Source organism: Xiphophorus couchianus, chromosome 3 (assembly GCF_001444195.1).
Source record: "Xiphophorus couchianus chromosome 3, X_couchianus-1.0, whole genome shotgun sequence".
Lineage (NCBI taxonomy): Eukaryota > Metazoa > Chordata > Actinopteri > Cyprinodontiformes > Poeciliidae > Xiphophorus > Xiphophorus couchianus.
The window spans coordinates 17,336,586-17,352,333 of record NC_040230.1 but is presented as its reverse complement, the minus strand read 5'-3'; the positions used below and the strand labels follow the sequence as shown (position 1 = coordinate 17,352,333).

At 38.8% G+C, this 15,748-nt stretch overlaps 2 protein-coding genes across 2 annotated transcripts; both read right to left on the bottom strand.

The window, feature by feature from the left end:
- Nucleotides 1-1,121: 1,121 nt before the first annotated feature.
- LOC114139258 (E3 ubiquitin-protein ligase NHLRC1) lies at nt 1,122-3,161 on the bottom strand. The gene has a single exon (XM_028009073.1). It carries the CDS (start codon nt 2,782-2,784, stop codon nt 1,585-1,587), a length of 1,200 nt encoding a protein of 399 aa, XP_027864874.1. The 5' UTR covers nt 2,785-3,161; the 3' UTR covers nt 1,122-1,584.
- A 2,401-nt stretch (nt 3,162-5,562) lies between these two features.
- On the bottom strand, nt 5,563-15,684 carry ptdss1a (phosphatidylserine synthase 1a). Its single transcript, XM_028013051.1, has 13 exons — nt 15,237-15,684; nt 14,751-14,842; nt 13,417-13,461; nt 13,198-13,322; nt 12,924-13,082; nt 12,570-12,721; nt 11,445-11,586; nt 9,830-9,942; nt 9,663-9,728; nt 9,052-9,151; nt 8,832-8,900; nt 7,613-7,679; nt 5,563-6,973 (listed from the first exon to the last, which is right to left on the bottom strand). Exons 1-13 carry the CDS (start codon nt 15,416-15,418, stop codon nt 6,891-6,893), a joined length of 1,395 nt encoding a protein of 464 aa, XP_027868852.1. The 5' UTR covers nt 15,419-15,684; the 3' UTR covers nt 5,563-6,890.
- Nucleotides 15,685-15,748: the final 64 nt, after the last annotated feature.

The following is a 15,748-nucleotide window of genomic DNA, read 5'->3' as shown; positions in this document are numbered from 1 at the left end:
ATTAAACTGGTTTATGAAGCAAAACTATCTCCAAAGCACACCAAAATAAAATTTCTGATAGTATGTTAATAACTTACGTAACCTTGGTCAGATTATTAAGATTATAACTTATCAGATGCGTTTTTTGTTTTTTCAGTGTTTTTTTTTTTTTTGTTCTTTCCCATGAAATACTCTTTCACATTTAAAAGTCTGTTGATGTTGTAATTGAGTTTTCTCAGCAAAAAACAGCAATTATTAGACACTTTAATATTAATAGATAAATAAATAAATAAATAATAGCAGTTTTGGGGCTTGTCCTCACTAACAGTAAAACTTAGATTTTTTTTTTTTCTTCATATCAAGAATGATACTCCATGAAGTCACATATGGTGGGGATGATTGAGCACATAGTTCAATAAAAACAGTCAAATACGTATTTGTTTACATCCGGACAAGACAAAAGCTGTTCTCTATGTTTTTTTTAATATATCCGAAAACGTTCATATATTGTAACGCCATTGATTTGTTCTGAAGAAACAGCGCCTCCTACCGACAGAAAATACAATAGTCGAAGTGAAATATGAAAAAGGGGCAATTCTTTTTACCCTATTTCTGATAGTGATCTTATCAGCATTAAAAATAGAAAGAAGAAAAGAAAATCAAGTAAAATTTGAATTTCTACTTAAGTTAAATTCTTGACCACAAGAAGGTAAAACCGGCACATTTTTCAGTTATTATGTTTTTATATTTTTACATTTATTTATTTATATTTTTAAAATAAAATTGCAAAAACAGATCATGTTTTTCTTCTTTTTCATTACTGGTTTATTATGAAACTATCAAATTACCAAAACTTACACTGACCTCTTCAATGCACACAAAAATATGGGATGATAGTGTAAAATTGCTAAACAATCAGCATCTCAATTTCATTACTATAACTTTTAAACATTGTGTGCCAATTTTAAATGTGAAGTTTTGTCACTTTTGTTCTTTCTGGACTTTTGTGGCAGGGTTGTTTGTTTTGTTTTCTACTTTTGTGTTCACTGTTATTGTTGTTGCTTTACTCATCACGATCGCTTATTTTCCGCTGTTTCCGTTTTCAGCAGTTTAACACTCAGTAATCAGACTCGGCTGGTTTCAGTAGTCGTCCCAGTATTTATTAGTCATTGTTGGATGAACCTGTCTTGAAGATTCTGCTCGGGGGGGGAGGGTTCATTTCTTATTTTGCCATTAAGTATTAGTAATGTAGCACCAGAAGGACACCAGACGTTAACGGATAGATGAAGAAATGCATGTAGAAGGCTTGAAGGGGAGGTTCACTTTACAGCAGGAAAATATACTTAAACAAACAGAACTGCTTCTTAGCTGTTCAGTGTAAGGGCAAAATTTAGAAAACAATAAATGACAACTTCTTAGGGTATCTTAATTACCCTGCTCATAGCGTACACCCAGCAGATAATAAGTATCCTTCAAACAGACAAGTTAATCTACAGAAATATTTAAAAGTAGAAAGCATAAAAACAACAAAATACTTCAAACAAACTTTAATCTGTTTTTCCAATACCCTGTCTTGGTTTCTTATTATGTAATGACCATGTTGCATCAAGCACCGGGTTTACTAGAATAAATCTTCACCGTATGGTCGCCACCATCCACTGTGATGAGCGTGTTGTTCAGTATTACCAACCCAGCAGGTCGAATGAGATGGACCCCGACAAGAGGAGTCAGGACTGGGTGGTTCTGAAGGTTTCCTAAACTACAAATCAACCCCTGATCACAGTCAGACACAACCACATCTCCATCACTGCTGAAAGCCACATCTGATATGTTGAACCTGAAGGACGTTTGGAGGATCAGGCTGAAGCTGTCCATCTGGTAAAGAAGGTGGAAGTCTTTCGTAAACACCTTCAAATTTCTGTTGTGGTGCCTTCCTCTTGGATGCTCCAACACTGCTGTGTTTCCGTTTTTTTGGCAGTGAGCCACCGCTTTGGGACAACAAAGGTTGGCTAGGACATTTTGACTCTCCAGGATAATGCCATGACTAAAGTTCACTTTAATTCTGAGCAGATTACCAGCCTGGAGGTCAGAAACCAGGATGCGCCCACAACAGTCTGTGTCCACGCCCCAAGGAAGTTGGAAGCAATCTTTGACCGTCACTACGTGTATTCCCCTGGATGTGAAAACCTTCACAGATTTATCCCCTGCATCTGTCACTATGACATAACCAGTAGGACTCACTGCCACATCCACTGGGTAACAGATGTCCCCATTACCTGTTCCTTTTTCTCCAAAACTGTGCAGCTTCCTCCCTTGTTGGTTAAACACCACTACTCTCTTCTCTCCATCATGCACCACGACTACTCCCCCCACAGAGCCCAAAACTGCGATTCCAGTGGGGTTGGTGAGAGTACCCCAGCCCCCAAACGCAGCAAAAAGATGCAGAGCTGTTTCCGAGATAAATCCTCCTTTGGACCTGTGAGGGGGAGCGGAGGACAAGGATTTCTGGGACAAAAGGAGCTCCTGCAGGTCACTGAGAACCTGGCAATGGGAGGTGCTGTCAACACTGCACAGCTGTCGACAGAACGGGCACTCCAGCTTCCTCAGGAGAGGGTGGGACAAAGCTGTGATGCATTCCAGACAGAGTACATGACCACAGGAAAGGTTCTGTGGTCTGCGCTCCCTCTGTTGAGAGTTAAACATCTCAAAGCAGACTTTACACTCCAGTAAGTTGAGCTGGATTTCCCTCAGGGTCGCCTCTGGACTCAGGCAGGAACGATGTGGGAGATCAGAGGTCTGGTCCATGATGACTGAAATTCAGTGACGTCCTGGTAGCCTCTGCTGAGGTAGTTCAGCTTACTGATGCAGATTGAATAAGGTTCAAAAACCAAGCAGACAATCTGGGAATTTCAGGCGACACGATGAAGGAAGACGGAGAGAACAAAATGAACTGGAGAAGCTCTGTGTTTACTTGTCCTCTGCTTGGAGGCCTCAGTCACCACGTGATGTTTTAAAGCTAGCTGAGGCTCTCTGGCGCCCTCTTTTGGACATAACAGTTCATAAGATGAATTTTGTACATTTATTGCTGCTATTTGCAATTAGCATTTGCACAAGTTTGTTGCTGAACACTAGTGAGCAAAAAGCGTAATGAATCTGAGAAGGTTAAGGGAACAGAGTGGAAACAGGAAATCCATTCCATTGGAGGTTTGGTTTAAAGTACTAGATTGGCACTGGCAAGTTTAATGACACAACAGACATGTGGAAAATACACAGTGTTATAATTATTATGCAAATTGGATTTAAGTGTCATAAAGATAAACATTTTTTTGTTGTGCTATTAAATTTATAGATGGTATTGTGTGTCAGGGCTCTTTGAATCAGTATAATTAATTTGGGTTGATCAGTTTGTCTGGTGGCCTCAATTAAAGGAAATCTACTTAAGAAGGATGTTCCACATTATTAAGCAGGCCACAGGTTTCAAGCAATATGGGAAAGAGAAAGGATCTCTGCTTATGAAAATCATCAGATAGTGTAGTGCCGTATGACAAGGCATGAAAACATTAGATATAAAATAAAACTGAAGCGTTATCGTACTGTGAAGAGATTTGTGGCTTATTCAGAACAAAGATGGGTTTGTACAGATAAAGGCAGAATGAGGAAGGTTTCTGTTAGACAAATTTATCGGATTAAGAGAGCAGCTGTTAAAATGCCCTTACAAAGTAGCAAACAGTTATTTGAAGCTGCTGGTGCCTCTGGAGCCTCAAGGTGGAGGATCCTCCAGAGGCCTGTGGTGCATGAACCTACCGGTAATATTCAGCCACCGCTAACCAGAGCTCACAAGCAGAAACGGTCACAGTGGACCCAGCTGTACATGAAGATTAATTTTCAAACAGACTTGTTCACTGATGACTGCTGTGCAACCCTGGATGGTCCAGATGGATGCAGTAGTGGATTGGTGGTGGATGGCCACCACATCCCAACATGGCTGTGACGTCAGCAAGGAGGTGGTGGAGTCATGCTGTGGGCTAAAATCATGGGGAGAGAATCATTGGTCGGAACCTTCAGAGTCCCTGAAGGTGTGAAAATGACCTCAGCAAAGTATATGGACTTTCTGACTGATCACTTTCTTTCATGGTTCAAAAAGAAGAGCCATACATTCCGTAGCAAAATCATCTTCATGCATGACAATGAACCATCTCATGCTGCAAGGAATACCACTGTGTCATTGGCTGCTATGGGCATAAGAGGAGAGAAACTCATGGTGTGGTCACCATCCTCCTCTGACCTCTGACCTATTGAGAACCTTTGGAGTTTCCTCAAGCAGAAGATCTGAGGATGGAATGCAGTTCATATCAAAACAGCTCTGGGAAGGTTTTCAGACATCCTGCAGAGACATTCAAGCAGAAACTTTCCACAAACTCACAAGTTCAATGGATGCAAGAATTGTGCAGGTGATATCAAAGAAGGCCCTATGTTAACATGTAACTCGGTCTGTTCAAATGTTTTTGATTGAAATAGCTTTTGATTTTAGTACATGTGACCACTTAATGCTGCACATTCAAAGAATGACCGTTTGCAGTTCTTTATAATCCATAAAATGTTTAGAAAATCTGCTGTGCATAATAATTTGGAACAGTGCATTTTGAGTTTATTTTTGAACAAAATACTGTTTTCATGGGGAGCTTTGTTCAGTAAAAGTTGATTTATACTGTAATAGTTCAAGACTTGAAAATTACACTGACCATCATTTGCATTGACCATTTAAGAAAATCTGAGAAAATATCACCTGCATAATAATTTGGAACACTGTGTAATGGTCTGATCAGAAAAGACCAACATTTATTTTTGTTATCTTATATGCAAAATGGTTATGTTGCATAAATACATCACTACACATCACCCTGTACACAGAGTTATGGCAGCATCATGCTGAGGGGATTAAGAAAAACTACAATAGGATGACTTGTTTAAGCATGTCGATGTGTTAGGATGGTCCAGTCAAAGTCCAGACCAAAATACAAAAGAAAATTGATGCTTGCAGATGCTATTTAGCAAAACTGCTAGAGAAGGATCCAAAACAAACTGAAGTTGAAATTATGAAAAGGTAGTTTTTATTAAACTTTGCCTGAGGCCAACTGAATACAAATGTATGCTAAACATTTCAAATGATTTGCATATTTATGCATTAATTTGTATTCATAAAGCTAAAACCCAAAAATATATACTAAAATGTGTGGTTGTAGGATAAAATAAAATGTGGAAAAGGTCATGGGTAGTACATATGTTCCAAGGCCGTGTAAATCCTGGTATGGGTCAGCCTTAGGAAGCTATTTCTGTATGACTTTCAAGATGTGCAGCTCGAATGAAATCTGACTCCAGACGGGCAGCGCTGAAGTCAGCAGGTCGAGGAGCACTTACATCCTGCAGGGGTGTCCTTCAGAGCCTGAATAAGATTATTCAAGTTCCACGAGTGTTAAGTAAAAAAAAAAAAAAAAAAAAGTAAAATCAGCTTTAAACATGTTTCTAATTCTTAATTTAAACTTAAGGAGGATTATTAAAAAAAAATACACAGAGATTGGAAAATAAAGAGGAAATGTAAAACATTTTAATATGTTGAATTTGTTTTTTCACAGTGAAACAAACAGCACACGTCATCTTCAACAGTAATGGTTTTGGCAAAATGAAATGTATATCCAGAGACATTGTACCATTTACAAAGCCTAATGTTGCCCGGGAGACCGTTTCACCGAGGCCAGCATTTGGATTGTCGAGGATACGAGAAATATCTCAGTGCTGAGATGATACTGATAGAACAAAATGACAACAAAGAACTCCAGGTGAGAGTATTCAATAACAGAGAGCTTAGTCTAAATACAGACTGAGAAGCGTTAGGAATAAGAAATAATTCCATGCAAACAGGCACAAGGCGTGAATAAAAATGTTATGACAGTAAAAGACAATACATGTGTTCAGATTTAGACATTATAAAGACTTCTTTTTTCCTACTGTTGTAACATTATCCTATTGAAACACTTGATTTGACAGTCATGCAAAAGAAATGAACGGAGCGAGAAGGTCGGCAGGAAAAGAAAACCACCTGCACACCGACATGCAAGGGTCTGAATAATTGTCCTTCAAATATAGCAAAATTTAAAATAACATAGCAGCCACAGGCGGAGTGGAGAAAGTAAAGTCACTCTGGATCACAATAGTTCACATAATACTAGAACATTACGAAATGTACAGTATTTTCAGGGAAAAACTCCTGCAAAGTGCTTTAACCGTGTGCTTCTTTACAAAATGAACCTCAGCTGATCACGATAACAAGCTAAAGCTGTCTGGCATGGAAATTCTGTCCACATTCAAGTATTAAAACAAATAAAAAGAGAGAGAAACATTTAGGAAATAAACCGATAATCAGTGAAGAATGCAAGTATAAAAAAAGACAAAAAAAACAACAACAAAACATACAGGCTTCAAATAAAGTGATTAAATCTTTAAAATGGCTTTTAACATTATGATACCAACTTACTGGCATTCAGCCAGATGAATGCCAACCTTCAGTGATATTGTGTTGTAACTTAAAAGCTAGAATGGACATGCAGTCACAGCAACAGCCGCTTTTATTCTCTCACACGCCCACAGACTGTCTCGCTCTCAGTCACACACAAAGAAACCTGTGATTAGTGGTTTAGGAGTTTCTTGAGTACACAATGCGACGTGCATCTCTGTAGTTTGAGCCGCAACACTTTTCATCACAACACAGCAATCACCTGTTCATCCACTTCCTATTATCTGATGTCTGCTCTCCTCCTCTCCAGAAAGTGTCGGCGGCGGTGGTGGGATGGTGAAGTTTCAGGATCTTCTGCAGAAGGAGCTCGGATGTCTCGCGGCCTGTCCGGCTCAGCTTACTACTGGCTGTCGATGCCGTTTAAGGGTTTGTTTTTCCCTCTTCGTCTGATCGTGGGGCTCTCACCGTTTGAGTCCATGTCATCTAAAATGTGAAGTTCAAACATTTAAAATAAATTCAGGTAAAAAGCGCATATTGATAGTTGTTGTAAGATTCAGAACATTTGACTAGAAAAAATAAAATAAAACTTATCAGTTTTTAAGTAATTAAGTAAGTGGGCCTCATCTATGTTTAATAGTTTGACTTTTGATTTTTGTTCCCCTGCTGCCCTGGCATCTGGAGTAAAGCACCATCTCAAAATCTGACACCTGGACTTTTCAAAGACCAGCTAAAGTATGTTAAATTACTTGCATAATTTTTAAAGCATAGTCTGTGAACACTTCTACCGTTATCCTGTTTGTGTAAAGAAAATATAATTGCAGTTTTTATGCTTTGTTTGGCCTTTTAACCAAACTTAGTCATGGTTATGCTCAAACAAAATCATTAGATTAAAAAAATAATCCAAGTGGAGGATAGTCTGTAAAATATAATTTTTACCCAAACTCAATTTTCCATACTTATCCAGACCTAGAAATTGGTAAAAGCAGATTTCATAACTTTTCAAGACCGTAAACAAATCTTGAATTTTTGTTCAGACACTAGGGGCCAGTGCTTTACAAAAAACCCCCCCCAAAAAAACAACCTAAATGTTGTCACTGACAGACAACAGTAGAGACTCCGTACCTTTAAAATCCCCAGACATGTGGTCAGGAGACTCTGCGTAATTACTGTCTTCACACTCTGAAAGGCTCTGCAAGAGGAGAGGAGAGTAAAGACACATGACACACATTCCTGTAACAGAGCACACGTCATATGTAACAGCATGCAACTGATCCTGCACAATGTTTCCAATAGACCAAGTAGACTTGACAAGACAAAACCTTAAAGTTTTGTACTAACAATAAGAGCTCAGTTACTGCCCAAGAGAAAATCTAACTACTACCATAAATGAATGATGGCAAAGTTTATGTAACAGAAGAGCACAACATCCAATTGTTTTCAGCAAAGAAAAGAATTGTTTAGTTTTCAGAACAAGATATTTTGAAAGAAAGTGAAATGGAAATGTGACTGCTCCTTAGCTAAAGCAATAGTAAATAAATGAAGAAGATATATTTTTCTTCGACCAAAAAAGTATCTCTATTTGACTTTTTCGCCCCAGGAAATGAAACAACTAGAACCTCGGCTTCAAATAAAGGAGACAACCCGGGTATTAACGACTGTCACTGTTAGATTCTTGGTAAGGGTGATGTTTTTTAAGTGCTCCAGATAAATCCTCATTTAATTCTTCACATATTGAACACACATTCAAGATTAAGACTTTGCCATCCCTACTTTTGGCCTAAAGATTAATTTCTCTGTATTTTTTACTTTACATTATTCTCACATTCAGACATGGACACAACTAGCTTACAAGCTATAGAGTGTTTTTGTAAATCCTGTTGAGATTAGCATGACATCACTTAAATTACATGAATTATTTTCCAAATTAATTAGAACATGAAGGAACTGACTAAGATAACCTTTCAAAGAGTTATGTAAAGAAAAAGTATAGCTTCCTTTTACTGAGATAGTTCACTAAAAATAATTATAAGTGAACATTAAAGATGGTCTCCGGTGTGTTAAAGCTATAAGTTAAATTCGGTGCTTTTGAATGGTCTGTTAAAAGCTGTAAGTTCAATTCAATTCAGTTTATATACATAGCGCCAATTCAAAACAAATATCGTCTCAATGCACTAAATAAAAATAATTTGGAGCTCATTTCAGATATAACAAAAATATATCTTAACAGGAAGCCAACCCTGGGTGAAACCTGAAAGTCACTGTCTCTCTATGCCACATACCCTGCTTCTAAGTACTGGATAATAAAAACACACATTCCTGAATGTTGAAACAATAAACACACCTTTCCCCTTGGACCATATGTTTCTGCATACCACACCATCCCATACAGACACAGGAATGTAATGAAGGCCTGAAAACAGAAGCGTAGCGCAAGCTGTCAAATAATTCAGTAACAGGCATTCATCTATAACAATAAGTTATTGAAAGTTATTTGATTGGTGGTTAAAGTACATATTTTTAAGCAGCAGTTGTGTGAAGTTGCACAGAAATCCTGATCTTACCAAACACAGCAGCCAGAGGACCACATAGAGGATCTGTGTTTTTGAGAACAAGTCCTGTCCAAATTTAATACACGCCAAGGCCTCTAGAAAGGCTATCGCCCTGCAAACAACAAGAGGGGAAAACGATCACGGACTGAAACCTTTGGCCAACCTGGAGGATATTTTTAGCTTGAACGAGGAGACACAAGGCCTCGGTCAAACATGTTCGGTGGATATAAAAAGTTTACAGACCCCCAGTTAAAATGCCATTATTTCTGATGAAAAGAACTGAACCATAATAAAAAAAAGTGTTAGATCTATTTCAAAATTTTATTTGACATATATCCTTCAAATATATGAAGGATATATATCCTTCAATTGGTAAAAGAACAATTTTACCAGAAAATTTGTATTTTTTTCAAAATCTAACAACAGGAATCTGTGGGTCACCTAAAGAAGGTTTAGGACAGATGCTCTCATAATCTGATACCTTGGAGAAATAAAAACTAAAAAAACTAAAAGGAGGATATTTACTGCTGATTTTATGAGTTATCTCCACCTCTGTCTGTCTGTCTGCCACTATAGTCTTATTTATATTCAACTAACGTTGCATATTTTCCATGAATACTCACCCAAAGACCCAGCACTGTGTCCCCACTCTCTTACACTGCGTATCTGTGAGGTATGCATAATACTGCCTGAAACAAAAAACAAACACAATGCAGGCATTAATTTATTTCACTAATACTTCTCAGCCTCTTTCTTGCCCCAAAGAAAAAGAAAAGTCGTAACAGCGTACCTTACTGTCGGAGCTGTGATGATACCAACGAACAGGATTCGACACCAGCTGAGAGCGTGGCTCGCGGGAAAGACGAAAATGTGTTTGAGGAAGAACGTGTTCAATTCTGTCAGCTGTGAGGAAAACAAATAAAGCTGATTTCAGTAACTAAGGCCGTGTGATCACCCAAAGAAAGCCTGTTGACAAATACAGTGTAGCTTCCAGACTTGAAGAAGTCTGAGCCATGCGTTGCCTGTGGCTAACAAAAAGATCCGAGAAACAACTGAAAACAAATTGCTGGTTTCTAATGACAAAACAAACGTGTCTCCTAATCTAATCTTGTTTGTTACAGTTGCAGACGTTTTAGGCGTTTTAAGTATTTCTTTGACTAGGCCTGAACCGGTTAGCAGTTTCTCAGTATAAACAGGTTTTCGACCGTTATGGTTTCAAAATCACAAAGATTTACCGTTATACTGTCTCTACATTTGGAAATCTTTTACACAAAAGTCCACTGAAAGTGTCTGGGATGAGTGGTCACCAGGTGCACAGAAGATAGTGTATTGCTGTCCCTCCCCCACATGTTGCTGCACACCTCTGGACAGTGGCGTGAAACAGAGTTTCAAAAATGGTTTTACTAAATTAATTAGATTATGTTATACGTTTGACATAGTTGTATAAAATCAATCTACTCTGAAATGGTTTATAGGAAAGTATTGAGTTGACAATAAAAAGTGCACCAATGACTTAGTTAAAACTTATTTTTTCTTAACATGTTTATTGAATAAATATCCTTAAATATAACATTCCTATGAGTGGCGACAATATTTGTGGAGTGTTTTTTTTTGTTCTGAACTGTAAAAAGAATTAATAAAATACACCCCATCTTATTTTAATAATGCTAAACTTGCTATTTCAGGAAACATTTCTAAAAGGAGGAAATAAGTTTCGAGCAGCTACAAAGTAGACAGTTTTTTTAAATTTCCACCTACTAGAAATATGATCTTGCAACATGCTGACATGAGTGCAGAACAAGCATGGGTGTGGAAAACGACATTCAATAGGGACTTTGTTCAAAATGTGGGAAATGTTTGTAAAGAAACAAGGGCTGAGATCTTAAACAGCTGTTGTATTTTATCCTCGGCATTTTTGCAGGGGTACCAGAAAACAAACCTGTTGGCAACAACAAAGCAAACAGCTAATCCAGAAGCGGATGTGAGAGAAGCCAGTCCACACTCTGAATGGCTGAATCAGAATGAATCTCTTAAAGTAGTTCTCAAAAAAGAGTCAGTCATCAGCATGCGATGCTTCAACTGGGTGTGTTGCGAAAAGAAAGGCAGTTTTTTGCCAACAAAATAAAATCGTTAACATCACATTTAACAGCAAGAGGATAGAACATTTACTCATGTTCTCCATCCTTTGTTTTCTCATTACCGCAAACAGTCTCAGCCTTAAAGGATTAGCAGTCAATGTGTCGACGACAAGACACCTGTGTACTTAATGGATCTGTGAGGATTAGGATTTCACCAACAGACAAAGGAATCAGCTCAGCGGGGACTTAGCGCGCTGGATGATACCCGAATCGTCAGCGCTTCAGTCACTGTCGAGACGCCAGAGCAAGATTTGCCCGGTGACCCACCTGCCAGATGATCATGAACAGGTAGACGCCGGTGACCCGCTGCAGGGAGGACTTCGGATCAAGCCAGCGCACGTAGGTCCAGCTCGCAGGCGTGAACTGCAGCACGGCTCGCTTGATCTTCCCCGTGGTGGTGTGGATGTCCCTGATTGAGTGGGATAGAAGTGGGATTACACAGACTTACTGACAGATTTATAAAAGAATATTATTCTAATGCCTTCAGCAAGAGCAAACAGAACCAACGTCACAACACAAAGCATTCGACTTCGCTTTTTGATTAATTTCTGGGATTATCTTTTAAAATAATTTCAGAATCCCATCTGTAATACCTTTATACAGGGGATTAAATTATACACAAATGTTCTAAAGTTGCAAAAGAAACTAAATAAACAACATTAACAAGAAACACTATATACTTTGACAATGAAATTTGTTTCATTATCAAAAAAGAAAAATTTTTGAGTTTGTTTTATTATTTATTAACGCCTTATACATTTGGATTTAAATCAAGTTGACTTATTCACAAACTCAGAAATCCTTTTTTTTCATCAGTAAACGCAGCATATGAATGCTTCCAGGTGAGAGCATCAACTATCTTTAGCATGGAAGTTGTTATTGGGTGGAAAAAAATAAGCTAGCTAGTTATTTTTGAGGTTTTTAAAAACAGAGTCAGAGGAATCACAATTGTGTAAGAACATCCCAAAAGCTGTCTGCAGTTCTATCAGCCTGCAAGAGAGAGCAGGACTTTCAGCTGATAACAGAAAGGCTGAGCGACGTAAAAATTCAGTTGATCCGTTTCATCTTTTTGACGTTTTGTTATGAATCGTTTGGAAATTTCAGTTTCATTTCAGTAATGCTTCCCTAAACAAGAGCTAATATACTGCGCTTAAGACAGATTAAAATGTTAACTTATTTATTTTGCCTTTTTTGTTTAAATATTACAAAAAATCTGTCTGTCTTAATCATCTGAAAAATACAGAGGAGATGTATTTCCTCGCTTCTGACATAATTAATGACGGTTCAAGCTTTGTTATAGTTTTACAAAGAAATTAGAACGAAGAAGAATCTGTACCAGGAAGATGATGTGAAACGGCTGCTGATAAAATTCTGGGGTGTAAAAATTCATACTTAATACTGGCCCAGTGGTACGTCCTCATCTCCAAGAAGCGGCAGACGGTCATTCCGAGCCAGATTCCTCCTCCGTTACACAGTAGGATGTCCAGGATCACCTGGTCCCACCAGCACTCCGCAAAGTTGGGCAACAAATGCATGAAGAAAAGCTGTTAATTCAGAAAAAAGGACAATTATTATTGGAGACCAGACCACGAGTATAAAATCTGAATTTAATATCTAATGTCAAACTAATCTGACTCTTGCTCCGTTATATAAACACATTACATCACAAGCTTTGGTGATTTAGAGAGGCAGGCAGCCAGGAGCCTCACAGCTGTGGAGTTTTTATTGTTTGGAGAGTTTGTTTACCTCCGTGAGCTCCCAGGTGATACTGATGGTCCAGCAGAGGCCGTAGCTTCGGATGAGGAGGGCCTTCATGCCCCAGCCCCAGAAATGGCTGAACGCAAAGATGTCAAAATGGCTCATGATTCTCTCCCAGGTGATGACGTGGCAGTTCACTGCATACTCCTGCAGGCGATAACACAGACAGCCACGTTATGGCGATCCCCGCCAACGGTGGGAGCAGAAGGCAAATAGACGAGAATATCTTTTTTTTTTTTTACTGTACGCCGTCGTCACAAACCATAATATCTGCCTCTCTCTTGGCGTAGCGCAAGTTGGGATCCAACCAGTACATGAGATGCTTCACTTGCTGCCAGTTGAGGAAGATGATGAAAACCAGGAACAGAAAGTAGAGCACACTCAGACCTTAAAAACAGAAGAACATGACCTTCAGCAAGGAAAGAATTTGTAATAAAAAAAATATTATTTTTGCTCTGAAATACTTTCGCTAGACACTCACCAAACACTATCCGCCATATTGCTGGATGCGGCCTGGTGAAGGGGCCTGAAAGCAGATTTATTAAGACAACATGTCAAATGATGGGAACCGATATCTGATTGAGCTAAGATTTACTGATTCACTGAGATCATAGTGGAGATACTTCACGGGTTTCATGCCAGCCTAAGCCTTGTACTAACAATAGACAGCAAGAATGACCCACTGACAGACGCTGTCCACGCCTGTGTTCAAATGTTCTGCTCTTTCCTCCTACACACAGGCAATTTCTGTACTACCTTTATTGTAAAAAAGCAGTTTTGAAACTAGATTAAGGTGATTACAATCAGCTTAATCTAGTTATTACAATCACCTGCATAATATTTAGTAGATCTTCTGTTTTCAACCAAAAATTGCTTTGAGATGTCAAGGACTACACAAGGTCTGCGAAGGCCTGCTTTGGTATCTAAGAAAAAGATGTAAGATGAAAACCTTTTGACTCCGTTTTTATTATTAATCTATCCATGCATTGCTAAATCTTCAGCCAGATTTATACTGACCACTTTAAAAAGAAAAACGTACCGCACCATATTTTAAAGTAAGCAAAGTAGGGTACTGATTCCTGTTTTTGTGTAAAGTTACGCTCCAATAAAAGAAATGCCAGCTACATTAATTCCTCACTAAGATACTAAAGACAGTTGAAAAATGTCAATAATTGTATCTGTTTTGAAATTCAATTGAAATCCTGTTAAACTCTTTCGCACGCACGGGCTAATCACGCCTGTGGTCCTCATAAATAATTAACGTATCGATCGAAGAGAAGCTATTTTAAAAATTTTTGTACGGTAGGTCCAATAAATTAGTCAATGATTTAACGGTCTGACACATGAAGGCAAATTAAGAGTTTATTTACTCTCAAATATTATGTTGGACTCCATTGTTATTTATTTTCAAAGGATTTTGCAGAAAAATCTTGTGGTAGGTTAAATCTCTGCTCAATAAACTAAAAGATTTTCCTGCACTTGTAGAAAAAAAAAATCATTATTTTATTAAACTGTAATTGTTTTATTGTGAACCCGGCTAAATATTCAACATGGCCAGAAAACACACAAGGGATGTTTTAGTAATTTACAGTCCGTAAAGAAATCAGGGTTGCTGTAAATCAGATCAGTGCATCTCTTAGACAAGGACTTCAATCATTATGCTTGCAGGTTTCTTGCTTGCTTGCAGATGCATGAACTTACGTGACAAACTTCTCTCTCTGCCTAATTTACAGCATCAATGTCTTCAACCATCCTTACTGACATTACTGCACAAAATAACATCCACAATCCCTGCGAGCCATGTTGTGCACTCACCATTGGGGAATGCCAAAACACTGATGACCAGGAAGAAGGAGATGACCAGGATGAGCCCCACCCAGACATTATTGTCAGGATTTCCATCATCTCTGCAGACAGGATGAGAAACAGTCACTAATTAATAACACTGAACTATGACGCACATTGCGTAACCATAGTTTATATTGCCTTTACTGCGGATATGTAACTCGGGCTCATAGATAACAAAACATAAACTAATATGGCACATTTAGCTAAAAATGCAACGTTGTCACTTGTTTCTGCAACGTTGCAGCGAAAGAAAAACAACATAAGCTACACAACGCTTACTTTATATTTTATTACTTTAAAGATTTTTAAAAAAAGATCATCCACGATGCGAAACGATGAGAAAAGCTCAGAGAGCACCACAGCTCGCTAGCTGAGCTTCCTGTATCCGAGCATCACTGACGCTAGGTTAGGCTAGGCTAGGCTAAGCTAGCGTTAGCGGCGGACTCCTCTCACCTTGCAAACGCGAAATACATCAAACTGAGCACCGTGCATGTCAGCAGCGTTATGGTGTGTGGTTTATAGAAAAACTCGATGGTGATATCCTCGACCTGCTGCTCGTTAATCATTCGGAAATGCATCCTGTAGTTGACATCATCTTTGCTCAACGTGTGGGATCCGCTATACACGGACGCCATGGCAGGCAGGACGCGGCCAGCGGAGCAGGAGCGGCGGCGGCGGCTCCTCACAGCGCCGGGGGCGACATGAGAAAGTGAACCGCAGCCACCAGATCAGACGAGCAGGCAACGAAAAAAAAAAAATTATTATTATATAAAGTTACATAACTAACAAGCAGAACGCGATGAGCTCAGAGAGGAGACCCGGTTCCAGAGAAAGCGTTGAGTTTAGGTTCTGATGGGAAACTGAGGTGCTGCACAAACACAAAGCGGAAGAGTTTTCTTCGACCTTATCATTTATGTGAACGAGTAGCTGTGTGTGAGCGGGGGTGGGAGTTAGGGTTCCCGACA